General features: G+C 48.1%; 1 protein-coding gene across 1 annotated transcript in view; it reads right to left on the bottom strand.

Annotated features, from left to right (window-relative positions):
- LOC128580935 (Y-box-binding protein 1-like) overlaps positions 1 to 25,567 on the bottom strand; it is a 38,117-nt gene that overhangs the window by 3,135 nt on the left and 9,415 nt on the right. The window contains 2 exon segments of the mRNA XM_053583417.1: positions 6,207 to 6,251; positions 18,623 to 18,742. Of these exon segments, the coding sequence (XP_053439392.1) occupies positions 6,207 to 6,251; positions 18,623 to 18,742 (165 nt within the window).

Here is a 25,567-nt window from a genome sequence, read left to right on the forward strand (position 1 = left end):
GCTTAGTCATAACATATGCCATGATCTCAATTATTTCTAATCAAGAGTGGACATGAGGAACAGCATGTGAAATATATGTGAAATGTTGCTGCAAAACTGCTCTGCCCACTGAATTTCTCCAGGTCCCCAGGATCAGGACCCGTGTGAGGAATGTGTCCTTGATTTTATAACCTGTAAAACAAGTTATTCTCTCCTTACAAAACTAATAGCTTTCTTTCTCCCAGATAAAAGATCCCATGACACTGCTCTTTTGCCTTGGGTAATCATAAGCTCAGAATTAATTTAGTGCTTACTTGAGGTAATAATCTAATTTCTGGTTTTTGATAAAATTATCTTTCTCCACCTTCTTCTCACTCTCTTATTTTTATTTTAAATGCTCTGTTGCACAGTCCTGGTGCTGTTTCTTAGTGGGCTGTGGCTCGTGTTCACCTACCCTGGCGCGTGGAGGAGCCGCCACCCACCCTCACCCCCTTCCCACTGCCCATGACAGGCCCCTAGGAAGAACCTCATCTCTGTCTTCAGTGGAGGATCAGCCATGGATGGATGTTTCTGATGCCACGTGTTGGGGACATCAGAAGCAGGAATAAGAAGAGATAAAGCAGGTTAAGAGCTGCCTGAGTAGAGACGTATTCCAGCCTTCATCTGAGGGAAGGCAAAATTAGCACAAATACTTTTGCTTCTGTAATGAACAAAAGCCCTAAAATAAAATGAAAAATAACTCTCTGTCTGGACTAGTGATAGAAATAAGAAAGAATTACGAAGTGAGAAAAGTGATCATCGTGAATCTTGACAATAAAAGCCCATTGTGTGGTGCAGCTGTGTCTTGACAGTTCACACATCTTTACCAGCCTGACCCACCCCCCACCATGTTCCTGTCACACTTCTGCTCACTCACTGCTGCAGTCTCTATGTTCCTCAGCTCTGCAACCTCACTCCTACCCCAGAGCCCAGTCACCAGCTGTGCCCTTTTGCTGAACACTGTCACCAGATCTTTCCATGTCCTGGTCCTTTTTTTTTTTTTGAGACAGAGTCTTACTATGTCGTCCTCAGTAGAGTGCTGTAGTATCACAGCTCTCAGAAACCTCAAACTCCTGGGCTTAAGCAATTCTCTTGCCTCAGCCTCCCAAGCAGCTGGGCCTACAGGCACCCACCACAACACCTGGCTATTTTTTTTTCTTGCAGTTATTGTTGTTTAGCTGGCCCAGGGTGTGTTTGAACCTGCCAGCCTCGGTGTATGTGGCTGGCACCGTAACCACTGTGCTATGGGTGCTGAGCCCTGGTCCTTTTTTAATTGAAGTTTCAGCTCAAATAACACTTAATCAGAAAGGCCTGTTCTGACCAACCCATTTGCAGACATGCTTGGGCCTTCATTCATTGTTCTCATCACCATCTGAAATCACCTTTGTTCACATCCCCTCTTAAAATGAAAGTGACCTGAAACCACAGGTGAATTTCTCTTGTTCACATCTGTCCTCAGTACCTAGCACAGTGCCAGGTATGGAGAATTTCAATAAATATGAGTTAATCCAACCATCTACACAGTCACACATGTCCGGGGTGGGATTTCCCAGGAAAGACTTTCAGATGGATAGCTTATTGACAAGAGTCTTTGGGATCAACCCCTGTGGGCAGGGAAGGATGCAGAATTGACCCCTGGCACGATCACAGCAAGTCATTCCCTGCAGACAGCCCTGGCCGTGGCTGTGCTGTGAAGCTCCCTCGGCAGTCGGTCAGGCTGCCGACTCAGCTGTGAGCAGGTGACCACCAGCACTCTCAGCCTCAGCCCTCAGGGGCAGGGGTCTGAGGGGCACACCAGCCACATCATCTACCAGGATTCAGCATGTCCGGTGTGCCAAGGACTGTTCCAGATGCTGGTGACACAGGTGATCTAGAGGAGCAAGGCTTGGCCTCGTGGAGCTTCTGTGCTGGGAATCAGTCCACCTGTCTGTCCCCATGTGTGGTGCCTTCCACAAAGCCTCCTCCTCACCACAGCAATGCATCTTTTGAATTATAAACCGTGGAAGGACCTTGATCTTCAGAAGGCAGAATAAAGAGGAAGACTCTTGAGGGTTCTGATGGAAGGGCCCCATTTCACCACACTGTCCCCCTGGGGTGACTTGTCAGTGTTTTACGCTACCCATCTCTGGGCACCTGCTGTGTGCCATGAGGGTGGGACGAGGACCTTTCCCCTTCCCGACCTTCCCGTCTCCTGGAAAATGTGCTGGGCAGCAGCGACTGCAGCAGAAGGTGGGAGGGACATGGCAGCAGGGCGCCCGGGGGGTGTGGGGGGAGGGCTGGTGGGCCTGGATGGTTTGTCAGCAGAGCCAGCAGAGAGGACTCCTGGAGAAAGAGGCATCAGAGATGAAACTTGAATGATGAGCGCAGCTATCCAGGAGAAGGAGATGGAAGGTGTACTCTGCACAGAAACACAGCAGCGCAAGGCCCGGAGAGGAGAGTTCCTCAACTCTACATACAGTCCAGGGCCATGAGCACCGAGAGAGGAGGGTAGGTGGCATGGGAGGGGCTACAGAAGCAGGAGGGGTCCAAGCACAGAGGACTTTGTAGCCTTTGTTGTGATACATGGAGTCCAGCCAAGCACTCTTTTTTTTTCTTCTTCTTTTTTTTTGTTTTTATTGTTGTGGATTCATTGAGTATACAAGAAACCAGATTACACTGATTGCATTTGTTAGGTAAACTCCCTCTTACAATTGTGTCTTGCCCCCAAAAGGTGTGGCACCCATCAAGGCCCCCCCCCTCCTTCTCTCTCTCTGCTCTCCTCTTCCCCCACCTGCACCATGTCATTAATTGTCCTCATATCAAAATTGAGTACATAGGATTCATGCTTCTCCATTCTTGTGATGCTTTACTACTAATAATATGTTCCACTTCCATCCAAGTTAATACAAAAGATGTAAAGTCTCCATTTTTTTAATGCCAGCCAAACACTCTTAACAGCAGGAGCACGATCCCTCCACGGTGTCCTGCCGCCCCCTCATGCCTGTGATCAAGCAGCGGTGTCATGGTCTTAAAGAGACACCACACACAGCCTACCTCCTTCCTCACATTCGTCATTCTTTTACTTCATCTTTTTGTCTAACTTTCAATCTTATCTATTTTTCTCTCAGTGTAGGGTGCCCGTCTTTTAGGTCACCCTGGGCTTTAAAGTTCTTCTCTTTCATTTCTATAACATGCTTAAATTCTCCCTTTTTTTCCAAGAAACTCTTTTTTAAAACCTGTGTGCCATGGAACACTAGTTCTAAGAGATGCTACGACAGTGAAGGAAGGAAGGACAGACTCTGGGGTCAGATGCGTCCACTTCATAGAGTCACCACCCACATCAGGCTCTGGGACACTGCAGGAGAGAAATGGACTTTAACCATTTCTCAAACGTGTGTTAGCACAGAATTTGCTCCCAGACCCGTGACTGTCTTGTTGTGTGTTCTGTAGTCAAGCTCCCTAGAGCAGTGCCGGTGCTGGTGAGAGGCACCCTCCCGGACATCCATCCCTGCAGCCCTGACATCCATCCTTTCAGCTTCTCTGCCTCAGTCTTCTAATCCACCGTGTTGCTCACAGAACCTGCAGCCTTGTCTGTTTCCTGCGTCTCTTCCTCTCCAGCTGAGAGCCCATCATCCTATAGGAGTATCTTATTCCTAAAATAAAGTTTATTTGAATACTTTCCTTATTCGAGAAATTGTCTGTTTCCTGACCCATCACATCTGCCTACCACAGTCTGGTGGTCTAAGCCTGCAGCCGTCATTCTGTGAAGAGAATGTCCACCCACCAAGCCACCTCCCTGCATGTGCTCCTCCCTGTAGGTGATCCTACCCTGGACATGCTCCTCCCTGCACATGATCCTCCCTGCACATGCTCCTCCCTGCAGGTGATCCTCCCTGCAGGTGATCCTCCCTGCATGTGCTCCTCCCTGCACATGATCCTCCCTGAACTTGCTTCTCCCTGCACATGATCCTCCCTGCACGTGTTCCTCCCTGCACTTGCTCCTCCCTGCACGTGATCCTCCCTGCACGTGCTCCTCCCTGCACATGCTCCTCCCTGAACTTGCTCCTCCCTGCACATGATCCTCCCTGCACTTGCTCCTCCCTGCACGTGATCCTCCCTGCAGGTGGTCCTCCCTGCACTTGCTCCTCGCTGCATGCGTTCCTCCCTGCACTTGCTCCTCCCTGCACGTGATCCTCCCTGCAGGTGATCCTCCCTGCATATGCTCCTCCCTGCACTTGCTTCTCCCTGCACGTGCTCCTCCCTGCACATGCTCCTCCCTGAACTTGCTCCTCCCTGCACGTGATCCTCCCTGCACTTGCTCCTCCCTGCACGTGATCCTCCCTGCAGGTGGTCCTCCCTGCACTTGCTCCTCCCCGCACCTGATCCTCCCTGCAGGTGATCCTCCCTGCATATGCTCCTCCCTGCACTTGCTTCTCCCTGCATGTGCTCATCCCTGCATATGATCCTCCCTGCATGTGCTCCTCCCTGCATGTGATCCTCCCTGCACTTGCTCCTCCCTGCACATGTTCCTCCCTGCATGTGCTCATCCCTGCATATGATCCTCCCTGCATATGATCCTCCCTGCATGTGTTCCTCCCTGCACTTGCTCCTCCCTGCACTTGCTCCTCCCTGCACTTGCTCCTCCCTGAACTTGCTCCTCCCTGCACGTGATCCTCCCTGCAGGTGATCCTCCCTGCATATGCTCCTCCCTGCACTTGCTTCTCCCTGCACGTGCTCATCCCTGTATATGATCCTCCCTGCATGTGATCCTCCCTGCAGGTGATCCTCCCTGCACTTGCTCCTCCCTGCACGTGTTCCTCCCTACATGTGTTCCTCCCTGCACTTGCTCCTCCCCGCACGTGTTCCTCCCTGCGTGTGCTCCTCCCTGCACGTGCTCCTTCCTGCAGGTGGTCCTCCCTGCACATGCTCTTCCCTGCACCTGGTCCACCCTGCACATGGTCTGCCCTGTGGGGTGTTGACTCACTACCTCCCCTTGCTGATTTGTGTTATCCATCTCCCACTCCTATCTGGCAAATAGTGTCTTACCTCCCTGAAGTGCCATTTTCCAAACTCATCCTCATCTTCTATAGAATCTTTTTCTTTAATAGCATAAGCCTGTTTGGTCTCTTTAACACATCCATGTTTGTGTGATCCTGTGGAAGAGACTTAGACAACACTGGAAGATGTAACTGAATGAGAACAGAGCCTGGAAGAGCAGGTGCTGTTTTTTAAAGCAATTCCTATGTCAATGCCAAATACCAAATATCAGAAACTACAGCAATAACAATGTAAGAACAGATGCAATCCTTGCTAATAATAAATCAAATCCATGGCATCCTGAAGTTTGAAGTGAATAAAGAAATTACTTCTTTTAATGATCTCATTTTCAAGATGAGCCAACTTAAGCATGGTGATGGTTACAGGATAGACACGAGACATCAAGACCCAAAGTCAATTAATACAGTGCCAATTAGGAAGTCTTTATTAAAGAAAAGTCCAAACGGCTGGCTTTTCCCCCAAATATGGAGAGCAGCCCAGACCACCGGTAGAGTTCAGCTTATATAATGTGGGCTGATGCTATCTTGGGTGAGTTTGTGTGATCATAAAATTACAGAGACAGGTATTGTTTAATTGCTTACAGGGTATACAATAAAAATAATCATAGACATCCAGTCACATTGGTTTCAGTTATTCCTTCTAACACTATCTTTCTAGCCTCCATGTCTGGTCGGGCCTCTCAGTATGGTGGGGGTCGCGGAGGGCAAATTGGGGAAGTGTGGACTAGTTTCTGCAGCTCAGACTTCTCAGCACCACTACCTCTGCTTCCCCCCACCTTTTTTCTTCTGTCTCCTTTAACATTTCACGAAACAGTTTATTATAATTTCTTACACACTTATACTATACTTAATGTCCAATGCTTTCTACCATTTATCATTTATTATTAATCTTTTTGTTATCTATTTTACCTACTCCTAAACTATTGTTAAGTCTTAGTAACTTCCCTAAACTACTGTTAAGCAGTCTCCCCCTCCACCAGCTATTGATTATGTTTTGCTGATTTAGCAAGAATTTAAGGGTGAAGCAAAAAGGAAGGCAACAAAGTGGGGGTGAGAGCAACAGGATTTTTATTCCATCTCATGACCTTAAGTGAATTTTCTAAGGTTAGGTATGTGGCCCAGCTGGAAAAACCTCAGGTCACTGGATCTTACCTGATACACTGTCCCCTCCTCCTGGTTGGCTTTCTCAGCTGCCCCCTGTGCATGTGGACAAAGGGCCTCAAGGCATGACATGGGGGTACCAGATGATACAACCTTGAGATCTTCATAATGGAGGAGAGAAGGCTTTGGGTTGTCATTTGAGGGACAGTGGGGGGTCTTGAATCAAAGACTTGGCAAAGTCTCAAAAAAGGAGAGGCTGACTGCAGGATCCCACTTCCCCCAGCCAGCACCAATTCTTTTTTCTTACTGTGAGTGCTCACATGAGAATTTTGAACTATTTTTGGTGCTCGGTGTAAGGAGAACCTCCTTGGATGATGCTGGGGCCTCCTGAACTCTTGAAATTAGCTCTCACGGCAACCTTCCAGAAGAAGCGCCCGCTGGTAATTAGATTCTGATACATAGTTCAGAACAGACGAGAAAAAGAGGAGGGTCGCAGTGTCCTGGGCTCACGCTCTGGGCTCATGCTCTGTGTGAACTGTCACTCCTCTGTGGCTCTGCAGAGGGTCGCAGTCTCCTGGTCTTGTGCTCTGTGTGAACTATCCCTACTGTGTGGCTCTGCAGAGGGTCACAGTGTCCTGGTCTCCTGCTCTGTGTGAACTGTCACTCCTGTGTGGCTCTGCAAAGGGTCGCAGTGTCCTGGTCTCGTGCTCTGTGTGAACTATCCCTCCTGTGTGGCTCTGCAGATGGTCACAGTGTCCTGGTCTCTTGCTCTGTGTGAACTGTCACTCCTGTGTAGCTCTGCAGAGGGTCACAGTGTCCTGGGCTCGTGCTCTGTGTGAACTGTCCCTCCTGTGTCACTCTGCAAAGGGTCGCAGTGTCCTGGTCTCATGCTCCGTGTGAACTGTCACTCTTGTGTCACTCTGCAGAGGGTCGCAGTGCCCCGGTCTCGTGCTCTGTATGAACTGTCCCTCCTGTGTCACTCTGCAAAGGGTCGCAGTGTCCTGGTCTCATGCTCCGTGTGAACTGTCACTCTTGTGTCACTCTGCAGAGGGTCTTAGTGTCCTGGTCTCGTGCTCTGTGTGGACTGTCCCTCCTGTGTGGCTCTGCAGAGGGTCGAAATGTCCTGGTCTCCTGTTCTGTGTGAACTGTCACTCCTGTGTGGCTCTGCTAGGGTCGCAGTGTCCTGGGCTCCTGCTCTGTGTGAACTGTCCCTCCTGTGTCACTCTGCAGAGGGTCTCAGTATCCTGGGCTCCAAATGTGCGAACTGTCACTCCTGGGTGACTCTGCAGAGGGTCACAGTGTCCTGGGCTCCTGCTCTGTATGAACTGTCCCTCCTGTGTCACTCTGCAGAGGGTCACAGTGTCCTGGGCTCGTGCTCTGTGTGAACTGTCACTCCTGGGTGACTCTACAGAGGGTCGCAATGTCCTGGGCTCCTGCTCTATGTGAACTATCACTCCTGGGTGGCTCTGCAAGGGTCGCAGTGTCCTGGGCTCCTGCTCTGTGTGAACTGTCCCTCCTGTGTCACTCTGCAGAGGGTCTCAGTGTCCTGGGCTCCAAATGTGTGAACTGTCACTCCTGGGTGACTCTGCAGAGGGTCACAGTGTCCTGGGCTCCTGCTCTGTATGAACTGTCCCTCCTGTGTCACTCTGCAGAGGGTCACAGTGTCCTGGGCTCGTGCTCTGTGTGAACTGTCACTCCTGGGTGACTCTACAGAGGGTCGCAATGTCCTGGGCTCCTGCTCTATGTGAACTATCACTCCTGGGTGGCTCTGCAAGGGTCGCAGTGTCCTGGGCTCCTGCTCTGTGTGAACTGTCCCTCCTGTGTCACTCTGCAGAGGGTCTCAGTGTCCTGGGCTCCAAATGTGTGAACTGTCACTCCTGGGTGACTCTGCAGAGGGTCACAGTGTCCTGGGCTCCTGCTCTGTATGACCTGTCCCTCCTGTGTCACTCTGCAGAGGGTCACAGTGTCCTGGGCTCGTGCTCTGTGTGAACTGTCACTCCTGGGTGACTCTACAGAGGGTCGCAATGTCCTGGGCTCCTGCTCTATGTGAACTATCACTCCTGGGTGGCTCTGCAAGGGTCGCAGTGTCCTGGGCTCCTGCTCTGTGTGAACTGTCCCTCCTGTGTCACTCTGCAGAGGGTCTCAGTGTCCTGGGCTCCAAATGTATGAACTGTCACTCCTGGGTGACTCTGCAGAGGGTCACAGTGTCCTGGGCTCCTGCTCTGTATGACCTGTCCCTCCTGTGTCACTCTGCAGAGGGTCACAGTGTCCTGGGCTCGTGCTCTGTGTGAACTGTCACTCCTGGGTGACTCTACAGAGGGTCGCAATGTCCTGGGCTCCTGCTCTATGTGAACTATCACTCCTGGGTGGCTCTGCAAGGGTCGCAGTGTCCTGGGCTCCTGCTCTGTGTGAACTGTCCCTCCTGTGTCACTCTGCAGAGGGTCTCAGTGTCCTGGGCTCGTGCTCTGTGTGAACTGTCACTCCTGGGTGACTCTACAGACTGTCGCAATGTCCTGGTCTCATGCTCTGTGGGAACTGTCACTCCTGTGTCACTCTGCAGAGGGTTGCAGTGTCCTGGTCTTGTACTCTGTGTGAACTGTCACTCCTGTGTGACTCTGCAGAGGTTCACAGTGTCCTGGTCTCCTGCTCTGTGTGAACTGTCACTCCTGTGTCACTCTGCAGAGGGTTGCAGTGTCCTGGTCTCCTGCTCTGTGTGAACTGTCACTCCTGTGTAACTCTGCAGAGGGTCACAGTGTCCTGGTCTCCTGCTCTGTGTGAACTGTCCCTCCTGTGTGACTCTGCAGAGGGTCACGGTGTCCTGGTCTCCTGCTCTGTGTGAACTGTCCCTCCTGTGTCACTCTGGAGAGGGTCACAGTGTCCCGGGCTCCAGCTCTGTGTGAACTGTCACTCTGCAGAGGGTTGCAGTGTCCTGGTCTCGTGCTCTGTGTGAACTGTCCCTCCTGTGTCACTCTGCAGAGCGTCGCAGTGTCCTGGTCTCCTGCTCTGTGTGAACTGTCACTCCTGTGTGGCTCTATAGAGGGTCTCAGTGTCCTGATCTCCTGCTCTGTGTGAATTATCCCTCCTGTGTGTCTGTGCAGAGGGTCGCAGTGTCCTGGTCTCATGCTCTGTATGAACTGTCACTCCTGTGTGACTCTGCAGAGGGTCACAGTGTCCTGGGCTCCTGCTCTGTGTGAATTGTCACTCCTGTGTGACTCTGCAGAAGGTTTCAGTGTCCTGGTCTCATGCTCTGTGTGAACTGTCACTCCTGTGTGGCTCTGCAGAGGGTCGCAGTATCCTGGTCTCTTGCTCTGTATGAATTGTCACTCCTGTGTCACTCTGCAGAGGGTTGCAGTGTCCTGGTCTCGTGCTCTGTGTGAACTGTCACTCCTGTGTGACTCTGCAGAAGGTCGCAGTGTCCTGGTCTCGTGCTCTGTGTGAACTGTCACTCCTGTGTGACTCTGCAGAAGGTCGCAGTGTCCTGGTCTCGTGCTCTGTGTGAACTGTCACTCCTGTGTGACTCTGCAGAAGGTCGCAGTGTCCTGGTCTCCTGCTCTGTGTGAACTGTCACTCCTGTGTCACTCTGCAGAGGGTCGCAGTATCCTGGTCTCTTGCTCTGTATGAATTGTCACTCCTGTGTCACTCTGCAGAGGGTCGCAGTGTCCTGGTCTTGTGCTCTGTGTGAACTGTCCCTCCTGTGTGGCTCTGCTAGGGTCGCAGTATCCTGGTCTCGTGCTCTGTATGAACTGTCACTCCTGGGTTACTCTGCAGAGGGTCGCAGTGTCCTGGGTTCCTGCTCCGTGTGAACTATCACTCCTGTGTCACTCTGCAGAGGGTCGCAGTGTCCTGGGCTCCTGCTCTGTGTGACTGTCCCTCCTGTGTCACTCTGCAGAGGGTTGCAGTGTCCTGGTCTCGTGCTCTGTGTGAACTGTCTCTCCTGTGTGTCTGTGCAGAGGGTCGCAGGGTCCTGGGCTCCTGCTCTGTGTGAAGTGTCACTCCTGTGCTGGTGGTCACTTTCTGTTTGCATGACCACCATAGAGTAAAAGCATGTTGTCATTGAGGAATAATATCAGCAATATTGAATGTTGTCAAAAAGCAATGGCCTCACATCAGCAGGGGAATATACGCAATCCAAATTCATTTATCAATGTATACATCGAAGCTCATCAAGACATTTATTTGCAACATGGAAAATGTTTATTTTGTGTCATCTCACCAGACAAAGCCATTACTCGTCCAATGCTGGAAGACAGATGACCCAGCTGCCCTATCTTGTGCTGGGCGAGTACAGACAGGGCGGAAGGAGCAGCTGCGGTGCCTGCCATCATAATTCCCAGCCCTATTGGCTCTCAGTGCTCTTTTCTTTTTTAATGTGTCACAAATCAGACAACATAGGAAAGTCATTTTAAAATTGAGTCCCTGCACTGTTATAAATAAATTCAGCTGTCTTAGGATGCCAAGAAACCTATGTTTCAATGAAGAATTTAAAAAATGAAAAAAGCAAACCCATCACCACTTTATATGTGGTATTTTTAAAAGGGGTGGCATTTGAATGTGATCACTGAGAAATGTGGAGTTGCAGAAAAATCAGGCATTTCTGAGTATTGAATGAATAAAAAGTAAAGAACCTACCAGCTCTTCACCCAACACTCTTTGACAATATCACAATGTGGAGCTTCACATTGTAAGTCCTATTTTCTGAGTGACTTTGAAAGTTAAAATGACATCCACAGACTGGAAAGCCAGTGAGGCCTGGACCAGTGGTCCATGTCCTTCCACGAGGACATTTGATACGTTCCTGGGCTCCAGCCATTGTTCTCATGGTTTTCCCACTGTAAACAGGCACTTTCTTTATTGCCATTATTTCTGGAACAGACACGTTCATTGTAAACCGCTCTGTTAACTCATGCAGCAGGTTTTTAATGGGAGACAATTGGTTTCCCACTTTGTGCCTCTGCGCTGGGCCTTTGCGTTTGTCTGCTGGTCACTGGTCAGTTCTTTGGGACTGAGAGTCAGCTTTGCTCCTGCTTACTTTAGATCTAGGTAAACTGCTGCCTCCAAGCCCAGACCCTGGACCCACAAACTTTCACCAGACCCCTTGTTCCAAGGGACTGTTAGGACCTGTGTCTGTGGCCTCGCACTCTGGCATCCCCTGACTTTCTCTTCCAACCCCACAGAGCCTCTTGATCCCTGAGTCGGGCAGCTCCTTTGTCCACTCTGCCAAAGTTCAGTTTCAGTGGCCAAGATTTAAGGACACAAACGCTTCCTTTGTTTTAATTGTTCTTCCTAAACATTCTTGTCGCTTTAGCTATTCCCTCACTCCTTCCAATATTTATTTGCTCATTCAGAAGTATTTATGGCTTCTATGTAGTGCCAGGCACTGAAACCAGAAGAAAGAAAAAGCAGGCAAAGCTCTTTCCCTGAACAAACTCTCAGTGTAAGGCCATACTCTCTATAGTAATACATTATATGTATTTATCTAAGCCTTTAAAGGTCAGGAAGAACTTTCACATGCATTTCTTGACCATTGTGCTTTAAGCTATAGATAGATTAATTGACTTTCCATATTCTAGACCCCAACTATTCCAAAGGGGTCGTGAAACTAGCTTTCCCATGATGTAATTCATATTCATACTGGAGAGAAACCTTGTAAACGAATGGATGTGGGAAAACCTTCAGCTTTCTTTCAACATGCAGGAATTCATACCGGAGAGAAATGCTATAAATGTTTTGTTGCCTGAGAAAACTGGCATATTGACCTGCATTAGCTAGTGGATTTTCTATTGAATGAGGCCTCAATTCAGGACCATTTGAGCTTTTAGTACCAGATTCATCTCTTCTACACTGAGAGAATGTGCAATTTATGTTCTTAAAATATGATTTACATAACTAGCTTAGCATGGTCACAGTTGTTAAGCCTGCAGAGTCCAGTGCAATCATATAATTTTATTATTATTACATTTTGCGCATTCTGGTGAAAGCCATCGTGTGGCATCTATTCACTGCAATCAGACAAAACACAACTGTACCATTAGAAAGGATGAAAACACCTAAACGTGTTCTGTTGTCTGTTTGGTCAACTGAAAAACACACTTGTGAGAATTTTGAGAAAAATTTGTCAATGATATAAAAATCCACATCCAGTGAGTTGTCATGATAATGTCACTTTGTGGAGATACATTTTTGAACTCCATACTCTGCGGTCTTTGTTTACTTTTAGGTGATTTGCTAGTGGCTATACTGTTGAGAAACAGTGGTTCTCAACTGTTAATATATGTTTACTGTGCTTTGAGCTTCTGTAGAAATTTAATTAATGATCTTTAAACATTTTTTGCAGCACACCTAGGATCCTCTCATGGCACATGGGCTGAGAATCACTGTTACAGGGAAAGTGTTCTGCAGGTGGGGTGAGCACCAGGTATAAAGGCTCGAACTCAACAGGTGTATGATGGAAAGGGGAAAGGCAGGGAACTAAGACCCAACATCTACTGCATCTTGGCACCTGCCAGCTGCTCAGACTCCTCAAGACAGCTTTAAAGATGGTCCTTCATCTAGACAATGTAATTGGCTCCTGAATACACACACATCCAAGAGCACTTGGTACTGGCCGCCAGGACTGCAGGTGATCTCAGTGTTTCGATGTCTCTGTTGAAGTTCAAAATTTGAGAAGCATTTAGTAATTTTTTAGATTTCCAGAATCACAAAATGTGCATGAGACAGCCTGTCATTCAGACAATGAGGACAGCTAATAACAGTGTCACTATGCACTGGAAATTCTGAGAGTGAATTCTAAGTGTTCTTACCACAAGAAAAAACATTATGTGAGGTAATGCAGATGCTAAATGGTTTAATTTAACCATTCCATAATGCATATATATATATCAAAACATTATGTTGTACAATATAAATATACACAATTTGTGCTTGTCTGATAAAGAATTTCAATTCACAATAACCATAGTGCCTAAAAAGTACCCAAGAATAAAATTAACAATTAATATAGAGGAAACTATAAAATTATACTAAGGAAGTAAGGAAGTTTGAGGAAGTAGAGAAATACTTCTATATGTAATGACTCAATATTAGAAAGATGAACAATTTTTCTAAACTGATCTTTAATTACAAATAATTCCTAATCAAAATTCCTCACAGAAGAGTATATGTGCAGAAATAAAAGTGGAATGTAAAGGTCTTAGCAAAATAACGAAGAAAATGCCACGAAAGCTATGTTAACTAGTGTGATGAAAATGTGTCAAACGGTCTATGAACCAAGTGTATGGTGCCCCATAATCATACTAATGTACATAGCTATGATTTAATAAAAAAAGAAAGAAAGAAAGAAATAGCTAAGATGTTTTTCAAAGTGTTATAAATCATAGTAATGACAATAACGTGATCTTAGCTTAAAGTTGGATAAATGGTAATAGAATAGACTAAAAGAGGCCAGGTGAATACACAGATGTGTAGCAATATATATGGTTTTAGCACAGGACTGATAGTTTAAATCACTGGAGAAAGGGTCAACAGTTCAGTAATGGAGCTAATTGACCATCCACTCACAAAAATACATTCTTGATGGATTGAAGACCCGTGTGTGTGCACATGAGCTGCACACTTTCACCCTGAGAGGTACTCGTGCCTGTGCACAGGGAGGCTGCACAGATTAAGGAGAAGCATTACATAATCATTTTAATAATGAAATACCAGAAACAGTGTTCATTACAGCTAGAATTATGAATCAAATCATATGAATCACATCCAAACGTGAAACCTTATACAATAGACAAAAAGATGAAGAGCGTTCATGTACAATCACATTAAAAGGTCTCAGAGTCACAATGTCTAACGTTATACTGGTTAGATTTCTTTAACAATTTAAATAAATCATTCCACACAAAACTCTACTATTTATAAACATATGTATATATCCACACAAACTCTACTGATTATATAAGTATATTGTGAACTACAATAAAATCGTAAGGCTCCCCCTCAGGGTCTGACTGTTGAACCCCTCTTGGCCAAGGGGATTCCTACAACTGAGCTCTCACCATGAGAAAGGGGATCACACAGGCCTCATCATGTCCCTTCCCTTCTTAGAGACGTCCTCTGTGACTCACTAACAGGCCTAAGGCTATGCAAGACACACCTGTTGGTCCTCATACACGCAACAAACCACTAAGTCTGTCTGGTACTTTGTCTCTGAGTCTCTGATTAACATTATCTTTTTTTTTTTTAATTGAGACAGAATCTCACTTTGTCATATCTCACAGCATCATATCTCACAGCAACCTCAAACTCTTGGACTCAAAGCAATTCTCTTGCTTCAACCTCCCAGAGGGCTGGGAATATAGGTGCCCACCACAATGCCTGGCTATTCTTTTTTAGAGACAGAGTCTCACTCTTGCTCAGGTTGGTCTCAAACTCCTGAGCTCAGGCAATCCACCTGCTTCAGCCTCCCAGAGGGCTGGGATTACAGGCGTGAGCCACTTCATCCCACCTGATTAACATTCGCCTAAGAATTCCTTTTCTCCGATTCCTGGTCTTTAGACAGAGCCTAACTCTTTCAGCCAATTGTCAGTTAAAGAATCTGTAAACCCACCTATAACCTATAAGCCCCACTTCCAGACATCCCACCTGTTGGGGCCAAACGAATGTATGTTTTCCACATATTGATTTATGACCTCACCTATAATCCCTGTCTCCTAATAGTATAAAAACCAAACTGTAACCCCACCACCTCGAGTCCACATGCTCAAGGCTTCTTGGTGGTGGCTCCAGGTCCTCAAATATGGCTCAAAATAAAACACTTTATTTTACTGAGTATGGCTTCTTTTCCATCGACAACACACACACACAATAAGTACACAAAACTCTACTGATTATGTGTAGATAGACAGTCACATATGTAGATGTGTTATGTGTGTATGTGTGTGTGGGTATCACATTTAAAAGTTATGAAAGTGAAGAGTTGATTACAGTATTTTCCTCTGAGGAGGAAACCTGATCAGATTATTCAGCCCACATGACAGAGAATTACATTATTCTTCAAGTATTACATAAATATGCTATTATTTTTATTATATTTCCTGGGCTGAATAATGAGAAGAATGAATCTTATCTGTCTCAGAAGAACCTCTGGAAATTAAAGATCAAGGTTTTGAGGTCTAATGAATGAAATGAGTTATGGAAGATTAAAATCCACTAACATTAGGCCCTGCAGTAGTTCACATCTGTAATCCCAGCACTCTGGGAGCTGAAGCAGGTAGATCCCTTGAGCCTGGGAGTTAGAGACCAGCCTGAGCAAAAGTGAGACCTCTGTCTCTAACATAAAAAGCACACTAACATTTTTATCATTTTCTGGTTAAATATGCTGGACAAATAAATATAAGGGTTGAGAAGGAAGGATGGAGATCTAATCATTTCATTCCTGTACAAAACACAGGTTGCTTTGGCATAATCATCCACAGTCCCCATCTCTATTTAATTACAACGTATACATGTTACTCTAAGGTCTGGTTTGAACATCAGTTTCTGTGATCACAGGAGTGCACAAAGTGCTTCTACAATTCTTTTTTGTTCCTAAAAGTAGTGTCAACTTAACGTTTCGCCCAGTGGATATGGTCAGGACATACTGATTGATCAGAACAATGTCTTTAGGTCAAGGACTCAAAGCTACATGATTACAAAACGGAAGGAGCTTGATCTGACCCCTTCTCCGCAAGACGCATCCTGCTGAGTGTGCCCCAGGTCCTGGGAGGCGTGATTTAGAATTTCTGACAGCCTTGCTCACTCAGAGGGGGAATTTGTCAGACCTCTAGGTTCATTGGAAAAGATAAGGGCAAGAAAAATGTAAACTCTGACTCTCCACACAAGGCCCTAGAATCTTAAAACCACTGAAATTACACGTTGAAATACAGATGGATTGAAGACTTAACTACTTAATTGAGAAACAAACAAATATTCAAATATACCAAATCCTTCTCAAATGACAGCCAGTTTTGCAATCCTAGTTTCTTGTAACAGGATGGCTTTAAAAATTTAAGAAGTGCTTCTCCATGTTAATGAAAAGTCATCGCATGGCCTGCATCTGTGAATCCTCTGATGTATTTTCTTGCAGTAATTCAGACAGGAGGTATTTGTTTCAAACGGGTCTTTCTCCATGTTGCTTCCAAGCTGTCCCACGCCTCAATTTACTTCCTCACATGTCATCAAGCCATCAGAAGGCTGACACTGCCCTCTCCTGTTCTGCTAAAGAGCAAGGACAAGCTGATTTTTACTGTGAGTGTTTCCACCCTACTCATTGGCTAATTTGTTATTCCAGCAAACATGCTTGAGGGTTTGCAGCTTTTCTGATACACAGAGCCCATGTAACACATGAGGGAGTGGCTCGTAGCTCTGCTGACCCAGGCTTCTAAGAGTTTACTACTCTCTTTTATGTCCTCTACTGAAAAGACTTTATTTTTCCACATAGTACATTCAAGGGACCACTTGTATAATTTCCACTTAAACCTTTAATAAACATCTAAAATAAAAGGTCAAAACTGGACCCTGTGAATTGCGCCCTCCCCTTGCCCAAAAGCCTGCTCCCCGGTCTCAGCAGAGGTCCCACCAGCCAAGGGTCACTCAGGCCAGTATCCTAGGAGCCGTCCTTGAACCCTTTCTTTCCCTCAAAATCAATATTCAGTTTTCAGGAAACATAGTTATGAAAATACACCAAGATCTGCCTTCTTCTCACTCACTCCCTGGCTGGTCCAAGATTGTCCTGTCTGTCACCAGGGCCACTGCCCTGCTCTCCTCACTTGTCCCCGTCTCCCCTTTTTGCTTCTTGTATTCTGTTCTCCAAACAGCCTTGAGAGGTTCTTTTAAAATGGAAACCTAATTGCTTCATTTCCCTGCTCAAATCTCTCCATTGGCTTTCTGTCATACCGGGAGCAAAATCCATGAGCTTTGTTTTAGAAACCTGTGCTTTCCGTGATCCTCATTCTGTCTCCTCTTTGTCTGGATTCCTTTTCCTTACCTCTCCTCACTTACCCCACTTCAGTAGGCTGCCTTCCCAGATTTGCTGCAAAGGGAACACAAGCCTGCTTCTGCCTCAGGGCCTTTGCACTCACCATTCTCCACCTGGAACACTCTTCCCTAGATATCATACAGCTCATTTCCTCACATCTTTCAAACATTGTCACCTCCTCCAAGAAAACTTTCTGGACACCTGATCTAAAACGGTATAGCCTGTCCCTATTGTCTCACCAAACTATTTTTGCTTCTGAGGCCTTAGATTATATCAGTGCTTTTCAACCTATTTTATCTCATGGCACACTTGAACCTGTGGTTAAACTTCCATGCCACACTTAAGATATGTTGATTTTTAAAAAGCATAAAAAAGTAATACTTACTGTAGTTTGAACTTCTTTTGAAAATAATTTAATTAATGGTCTTTAAAAAATTTTGTGGTACACCTAAGATCTTTTCATGGCACACCGTTGTGCTGGTTAAAAATCACTGGAGTATATATTTTGTCTATTATCTCTCTTCCTTCCTAGACCAGAAGTTCTTTGAAAGCAGGGACCTCAACTGTCTTATTTACCAAATGAACAGGGCCCCGCATTTGCCAGTATTTGCCAGTATTACTCAGAATTACTAAAATAAATGAGTTATATATACTTAAAATGGATAAGCTTATAGTATTTAAATTACACTTCAATTAAGCTTTTAAAAAACCAGACCTATAATTTTAAAACTTGAGGAAAACAAGAATAAATTTAGTGAATGAATAAATTAAAGCAATGCTTAGCTTGACTTGACAATCCTCCTCAGAATAAAATGTAAAAACTATTGATTTATAGAAAACAGTGTTTCTAATGTCAAATTTTATCCATGAGTAGCTGCCTATTAAATTTCAATGACATGCTGGGAAGTTTGAGATATTATTTCAATAAAACTTATGTACACTTGTAGTGGGTTTTTGGTATGCTGGAGGCTGCACTAATTTGCACACACATTACTTCACTTACGCCTCTGAGGCAGGTGCTGTTCTAATCCCATAATGACGAACAGTAGCTTACAGACATACAGAGTCTGTTTCTAGCCCAAGGTCTCAGCTCTGAAGTGGTGGTGCCTGGGTTTGAACCCAGGCAGACTCCAGAGCTAAACCTTCTCAGTCCCTAGTGGGATAGAAAAGGACATTATGGTAGAGGACAGATTGCCATTTTTAGTAAGTGCTAGAGGCCCCAGGATGCTCTTTAATTTAGCTTTGTGGCTCACTGGGCATTCTTCATTCCTTCTACTCTAAGGGAGTGGAACCTTCTGCCGGTCAGGCCCAAGGTCAACCTTTTATAGGGACATGCTCATTTCTGTGATTCTGAGAATGTCCCAGCACCACTGTGTAAGACAGTTATTTCTTGGTCTCTACTAGAGTACATGCTTTCATTACACAGTCTCTTTGAATAGAAGGGAGTTGGTAGACTCACCTGTGTCTCCTGTCCACACTGAACAATCGGCATTACTTTTGAACAGGACAAATTCTTCTTGCCTCCCTGCATTCGATGTACGTCCCTCAGAAACGTCAGGGACTCACGCTTCCCACTTACCTGAGTGCCAGAGAACGAAGACAGTCAGGTGAGTGGGAAGTGTGTATCCTAATCTACCTTCACACTTTCCTGTTCACTGCCCCTCAGAACCAACCCTGCCTGTGCCCCTCTCTTCACAAGGAACTCTCAGCCCTGGATCAGCCCACCCCCTGACAACGCCCCTCTTTGCCACCACATCCCACTGCGTGCTGTGACTTTCCTCACAGCCCTCCACCTGCTCTGCCTTCCCTGGCATTCACTTTTTCATTTTCCCTCTTTATTTTTGGCCTTTCTGGCATTACCAACCCCCTCCCCACATTTAGTTGTTGTGCTCAGACATTACGTGTTTTGTACAGAAACAAAATCATTTTCCCCCAAGGAACTAACAATGCTTTGCATTTGAACTGTCAGAGCAATACTGTGACATAGATGTCACATCTCAACTTGAGTGGGGAACTGAGTCACCAGGGCTCTCCCCTGCCCCACACTGTGGAAGTGCAGGCCCTCCTCTATGGCAGCACACCCCTGGCTGCCCAGCTACAGTGGAGCCCGGAGAATCTGTGCTGGCTGATGGCACAGCCTGTGCTTCTTTCAATCCATGTGAATTAAAGTTAAATCATCCCTCAGTCACATTAGCTGTAGTTTAAGTGCTAAGTAATCCTATATAAAAATGGCTATAATAAGAGACAGTGTAGCTATTGACTATTTCCACCATCACAGAAAGTTCTGGTGGGCCGTGCTGGCTAGGTCCCTAGAACTGTTCTGTGTTTCACTGCTCGTGCTGAGAGACAAGAGAATTTCCCCTGTGTGAGCATTCTGTCTGCAGTTGCTTTGGGAAGAATGTGCCCTCTATTCTCAGGAGATGTGGAACCATCTCAGCAGACATCTAGTTAAGTGTTTCCTAGTCTAGGAAGATCATCAGAGCTACAGGTTCCCATCATGTTGATTCTTGAATGAATTGATACTCTTAGAGAGGGATAGTCTCCGCCCTCCTAGTTAGGGCCCCCATTTGTAGCAGCCCATGTAGCCTACAGCTAGGAGGAGTGAGAGTTATAAGAAATACCTGAATAGCTCAATAATGGAACACCTTGGTGAAAAGGGCATGGAGAGGGATTCAGCTCGCCTAACAAGCATGAGAACTCGTGAGATGAGAGCAGGGGTGAATTGGCAGTCTCTACACCTGTGGCCTTGAGAAGCAGGAGATCAGCCTTACATTAGGCTGGAGGAGCAGGCAGTGGGGAGCATGCGCATTCTATCACAGAACCACTTACTCTGACTCTGTCTCCTCCCCTGCCTGCAGAACACCACCACTGCGTCTCTGCTGAAGATTACCAAGCTCGGCTAAAGACTAATCTATCTATTCTAAGAAGACTGCTTTACTCTCTCTCTCCCCCCACCCCGCCGTGGAAGTAGATAGTGTCTCTCTCTCTCTCTCCCCACCCCTGTGGAAGTAGATAGTGTCTCTCTCTCTCTTCCCACCGACCACCCGTGGAAGTAGATAGTGTGTGTGTCTCTCTCCCCACCCCTGTGGAAGTAGAGAGTGTCTCTCTCTCTCTCCCCGCACCCCTGTGGAAGTAGATAGTGTCTCTCTCTCCCCCCCGCCGTGGAAGTAGATAGTGTCTCTCTCTCTCTCTCCCCACCCCTGTGGAAGTAGAGAGTGTCTCTCTCTCTTTCTCCCCACCCCTGTGGAAGTAGATAGTCTCTCTCTCTCTCCCCACCCCTGTGGAAGTAGAGAGTGTCTCTCTCTCTCTCCCCGCACCCCTGTGAAAGTAGATAGTGTCTCTCTCTCTTTCTCCCCACCCCTGTGGAAGTAGATAGTCTCTCTCTCTCTCCCCACCCCTGTGGAAGTAGAGAGTGTCTCTCTCTCTTTCTCCCCACCCCTGTGGAAGTAGATAGTCTCTCTCTCTCTCCCCACCCCTGTGGAAGTAGAGAGTGTCTCTCTCTCTTTCTCCCCACCCCTGTGGAAGTAGATAGTGTCTCTCTCTCTCCCCACCCCTGTGGAAGTAGAGAGTGTCTCTCTCTCTCTCCCCGCACCCCTGTGGAAGTAGAGAGTGTCTCTCTCTCTTTCTCCCCACCCCTGTGGAAGTAGATAGTCTCTCTCTCTCTCCCCACCCCTGTGGAAGTAGAGAGTGTCTCTCTCTCTTTCTCCCCACCCTTGTGGAAGTAGATAGTCTCTCTCTCTCTCCCCACCCCTGTGGAAGTAGAGAGTGTCTCTCTCTCTTTCTCCCCACCCCTGTGGAAGTAGATAGTCTCTCTCTCTCTCCCCACCCCTGTGGAAGTAGAGAGTGTCTCTCTCTCTTTCTCCCCACCCCTGTGGAAGTAGAGAGTGTCTCTCTCTCTCTCCCCGCACCCCTGTGGAAGTAGATAGTGTCTCTCTCTCCCCCCCCCCGTGGAAGTAGATAGTGTTTCTCTCTCTCTCTCCCCACCCCTGTGGAAGTAGATAGTGTCTCTCTCTCTCCCCACCCCTGTGGAAGTAGATAGTCTCTCTCTCTCTCCCCACCCCTGTGGAAGTAGAGAGTGTCTCTCTCTCTCTCTCCGCACCCCTGTGGAAGTAGATAGTGTCTCTCTCTCCACCCCCCCGTGGAAGTAGATAGTGTCTCTCTCTCTCTCTCCCCACCCCTGTGGAAGTAGATAGTGTCTCTCTCTCTTTCTCCCCGCCCCCGTGGAAGTAGATAGTGTCTCTCTCTCTCTCTCCCCACCCCTGTGGAAGTAGATAGTCTCTCTCTCTCCTTCTCTCTCTCCACACCCCTGTGGAAGTAGAGAGTGTCTCTCTCTCTCTCTCCCCACCCCTGTGGAAGTAGATAGTGTCTCTCTCTCTCTTTCTCCCCAGCCCTGTGGAAGTAGATAGTCTCTCTCTCTCTCTCCTTCTCTCTCTCCACACCCCTGTGGAAGTAGAGAGTGTCTCTCTCTCTCCCCACCCCCCCCGTGGAAGTAGATAGTGTCACTCTCTCTCTCTCCCCACCCCTGTGGAAGTAGAGAGTGTCTCTCTCTCTCTCTTTCTCCCCACCCCTGTGGAAGTAGATAGTCTCTCTCTCTCTCTCCTTCTCTCTCTCCACACCCCTGTGGAAGTAGAGAGTGTCTCTCTCTCTCCCCCCCCCGTGGAAGTAGATAGTGTCTCTCTCTCTCTCTCCCCACCCCTGTGGAAGTAGATAGTCTCTCTCTCTCCTTCTCTCTCTCCACACCCCTGTGGAAGTAGAGAGTGTCTCTCTCTCTCCCCCCCCCATGGAAGTAGATAGTGTCTCTCTCTCTCTCTCCCCACCCCTGTGGAAGTAGAGAGTGTCTCTCTCTCTCTCTTTCTCCCCACCCCTGTGGAAGTAGATAGTCTCTCTCTCTCCTTCTCTCTCTCCACACCCCTGTGGAAGTAGAGAGTGTCTCTCTCCCCCCCCCATGGAAGTAGATAGTGTCTCTCTCTCTCTCTCCCCACCCCTGTGGAAGTAGATAGTCTCTCTCTCTCACTCTCTCTCTCTCTCTCTCCCCACCCCTGTGGAATTAGATAGTGTCTCTTTCTCTCTCTCTCTCCCCACCCCTGTGGAAGTAGATAGTCTCTCTCTCTTGCCCCCCACCCCGTGGAAGTAGATAGTGTGTCTCTCTCTCTCTCCCCACCCCTGTGGAAGTAGATAGTCTCTCTCTCTCTCCCCACCCCTGTGGAAGTAGAGAGTGTCTCTCTCCCCCTCCCATGGAAGTAGATAGTATCTCTCTCTCTCTCTCCCCCCCTCCGTGGAAGTAGATAGTCTGTCTCTCTCTCTCTCCCCACCCCTGTGGAAGTAGATAGTCTCTCTCTCTCTCTCCCCACCCCTGTGGAAGTAGAGAGTGTCTCTCTCTCCCCACCCCTGTGGAAGTAGACAGTCTCTCTCTCTCTCTCCTTCTCTCTCTCCACACCCCTGTGGAAGTAGATAGTGTCTCTTTCTCTCTCTCTTCCCCCCCCCGGAAGTAGAGAGTGTCTCTCTCTCTCCCTCTCCCCACCCCTGTGGAAATAGAGAGTGTCTCTCTCTCCCCCCACCCCTGTGGAAGTAGATAGTGTCTCTCTCTCCCTCCCCCGTGGAAGTAGATAGTGTCTCTCTCTCTCTCTCCCCACCCCTGTGGAAGTAGAGAGTGTCTCTCTCTCTTTCTCCCCACCCCTGTGGAAGTAGATAGTCTCTCTCTCTCTCCCCACCCCTGTGGAAGTAGAGAGTGTCTCTCTCTCTCTCCCCGCACCCCTGTGGAAGTAGATAGTGTCTCTCTCTCTTTCTCCCCACCCCTGTGGAAGTAGATAGTCTCTCTCTCTCTCCCCACCCCTGTGGAAGTAGAGAGTGTCTCTCTCTCTTTCTCCCCACCCCTGTGGAAGTAGATAGTCTCTCTCTCTCTCCCCACCCCTGTGGAAGTAGAGAGTGTCTCTCTCTCTCTCCCCGCACCCCTGTGGAAGTAGATAGTGTCTATCTCTCTTTCTCCCCACCCCTGTGGAAGTAGATAGTCTCTCTCTCTCTCCCCACCACTGTGGAAGTAGAGAGTGTCTCTCTCTCTCTCCCCGCACCCCTGTGGAAGTAGATAGTGTCTCTCTCTCCCCCCCCCGTGGAAGTAGATAGTGTCTCTCTCTCTCTCTCCCCACCCCTGTGGAAGTAGAGAGTGTCTCTCTCTCTCTCCCCGCACCCCTGTGGAAGTAGATAGTGTCTCTCTCTCTCTCTCCCCACCCCTGTGGAAGTAGAGAGTGTCTCTCTCTCTTTCTCCCCACCCCTGTGGAAGTAGATAGTCTCTCTCTCTCTCCCCACCTCTGTGGAAGTAGAGAGTGTCTCTCTCTCTCTCCCCGCACCCCTGTGAAAGTAGATAGTGTCTCTCTCTCTTTCTCCCCACCCCTGTGGAAGTAGATAGTCTCTCTCTCTCTCCCCACCCCTGTGGAAGTAGAGAGTGTCTCTCTCTCTCTCCCCGCACCCCTGTGGAAGTAGATAGTGTCTCTCTCTCTTTCTCCCCACCCCTGTGGAAGTAGATAGTCTCTCTCTCTCTCCCCACCCCTGTGGAAGTAGAGAGTGTCTCTCTCTCTCTCTCCCCACCCCTGTGGAAGTAGAGAGTGTCTCTCTCTCCCCACCCCTGTGGAAGTAGACAGTCTCTCTCTCTCTCTCCTTCTCTCTCTCCACACCCCTGTGGAAGTAGATAGTGTCTCTTTCTCTCTCTCTTCCCCCCCCGGAAGTAGATAGTGTCTCTCTCTCTCTCTCCCCACCCCTGTGGAAGTAGAGAGTGTCTCTCTCTCTCTCTCTCCCTCTCCCCCCCCCTGTGGAAGTAGAGAGTGTCTCTCTCTCCCCCCACCCCTGTGGAAGTAGATAGTGTCTCTCTCTCCCTCCCCCGTGGAAGTAGATAGTGTCTCTCTCTCTCTCTCCCCACCCCTGTGGAAGTAGAGAGTGTCTCTCTCTCTTTCTCCCCACCCCTGTGGAAGTAGATAGTCTCTCTCTCTCTCCCCACCCCTGTGGAAGTAGAGAGTGTCTCTCTCTCTCTCCCCGCACCCCTGTGGAAGTAGATAGTGTCTCTCTCTCTTTCTCCCCACCCCTGTGGAAGTAGATAGTCTCTCTCTCTCTCCCCACCCCTGTGGAAGTAGAGAGTGTCTCTCTCTCTTTCTCCCCACCCCTGTGGAAGTAGATAGTCTCTCTCTCTCTCCCCACCCCTGTGGAAGTAGAGAGTGTCTCTCTCTCTCTCCCCGCACCCCTGTGGAAGTAGATAGTGTCTCTCTCTCTTTCTCCCCACCCCTGTGGAAGTAGATAGTCTCTCTCTCTCTACCCACCCCTGTGGAAGTAGAGAGTGTCTCTCTCTCTCTCCCCGCACCCCTGTGGAAGTAGATAGTGTCTCTCTCTCCCCCCCCGTGGAAGTAGATAGTGTCTCTCTCTCTCTCTCCCCACCCCTGTGGAAGTAGATAGTGTCTCTCTCTCTTTCTCCCCACCCCTGTGGAAGTAGATAGTCTCTCTCTCTCTCCCCACCCCTGTGGAAGTAGAGAGTGTCTCTCTCTCTCTCCCTGCACCCCTGTGGAAGTAGATAGTGTCTCTCTCTCCCCCCCCGTGGAAGTAGATAGTGTCTCTCTCTCTCTCTCCCCACCCCTGTGGAAGTAGATAGTGTCTCTCTCTCTTTCTCCCCACCCCTGTGGAAGTAGATAGTCTCTCTCTCTCCTTCTCTCTCTCCACACCCCTGTGGAAGTAGAGAGTGTCTCTCTCCCCCCCCATGGAAGTAGATAGTGTCTCTCTCTCTCTCTCCCCACCCCTGTGGAAGTAGAGAGTGTCTCTCTCTCTCTCCCCACCCCTGTGGAAGTAGAGAGTGTCTCTCTCTCTCTCCCCACCCCTGTGGAAGTAGATAGTCTCTCTCTCTCACTCTCTCTCTCTCTCTCTCTCCCCACCCCTGTGGAAGTAGAGAGTGTCTCTCTCTCTCTCCCCACCCCTGTGGAAGTAGATAGTCTCTCTCTCTCACTCTCTCTCTCTCTCTCTCCCCACCCCTGTGGAATTAGATAGTGTCTCTTTCTCTCTCTCTCTCCCCACCCCTGTGGAAGTAGATAGTCTCTCTCTCTTGCCCCCCACCCCGTGGAAGTAGATAGTGTGTCTCTCTCTCTCTCCCCAACCCTGTGGAAGTAGATAGTCTCTCTCTCCCCCCCCCCCCGTGGAAGTAGATAGTCTGTCTCTCTCTCTCTCCCCACCCCTGTGGAAGTAGATAGTCTCTCTCTCTCTCTCCCCACCCCTGTGGAAGTAGACAGTCTCTCTCTCTCTCTCCTTCTCTCTCTCCACACCCCTGTGGAAGTAGATAGTGTCTCTTTCTCTCTCTCTTCCCCCCCCCGGAAGTAGATAGTGTCTCTCTCTCTCTCTCCCCACCCCTGTGGAAGTAGAGAGTGTCTCTCTCTCT

The sequence above is a fragment of the Nycticebus coucang genome, chromosome 3 (genome assembly GCF_027406575.1).
Source record: "Nycticebus coucang isolate mNycCou1 chromosome 3, mNycCou1.pri, whole genome shotgun sequence".
Lineage (NCBI taxonomy): Eukaryota > Metazoa > Chordata > Mammalia > Primates > Lorisidae > Nycticebus > Nycticebus coucang.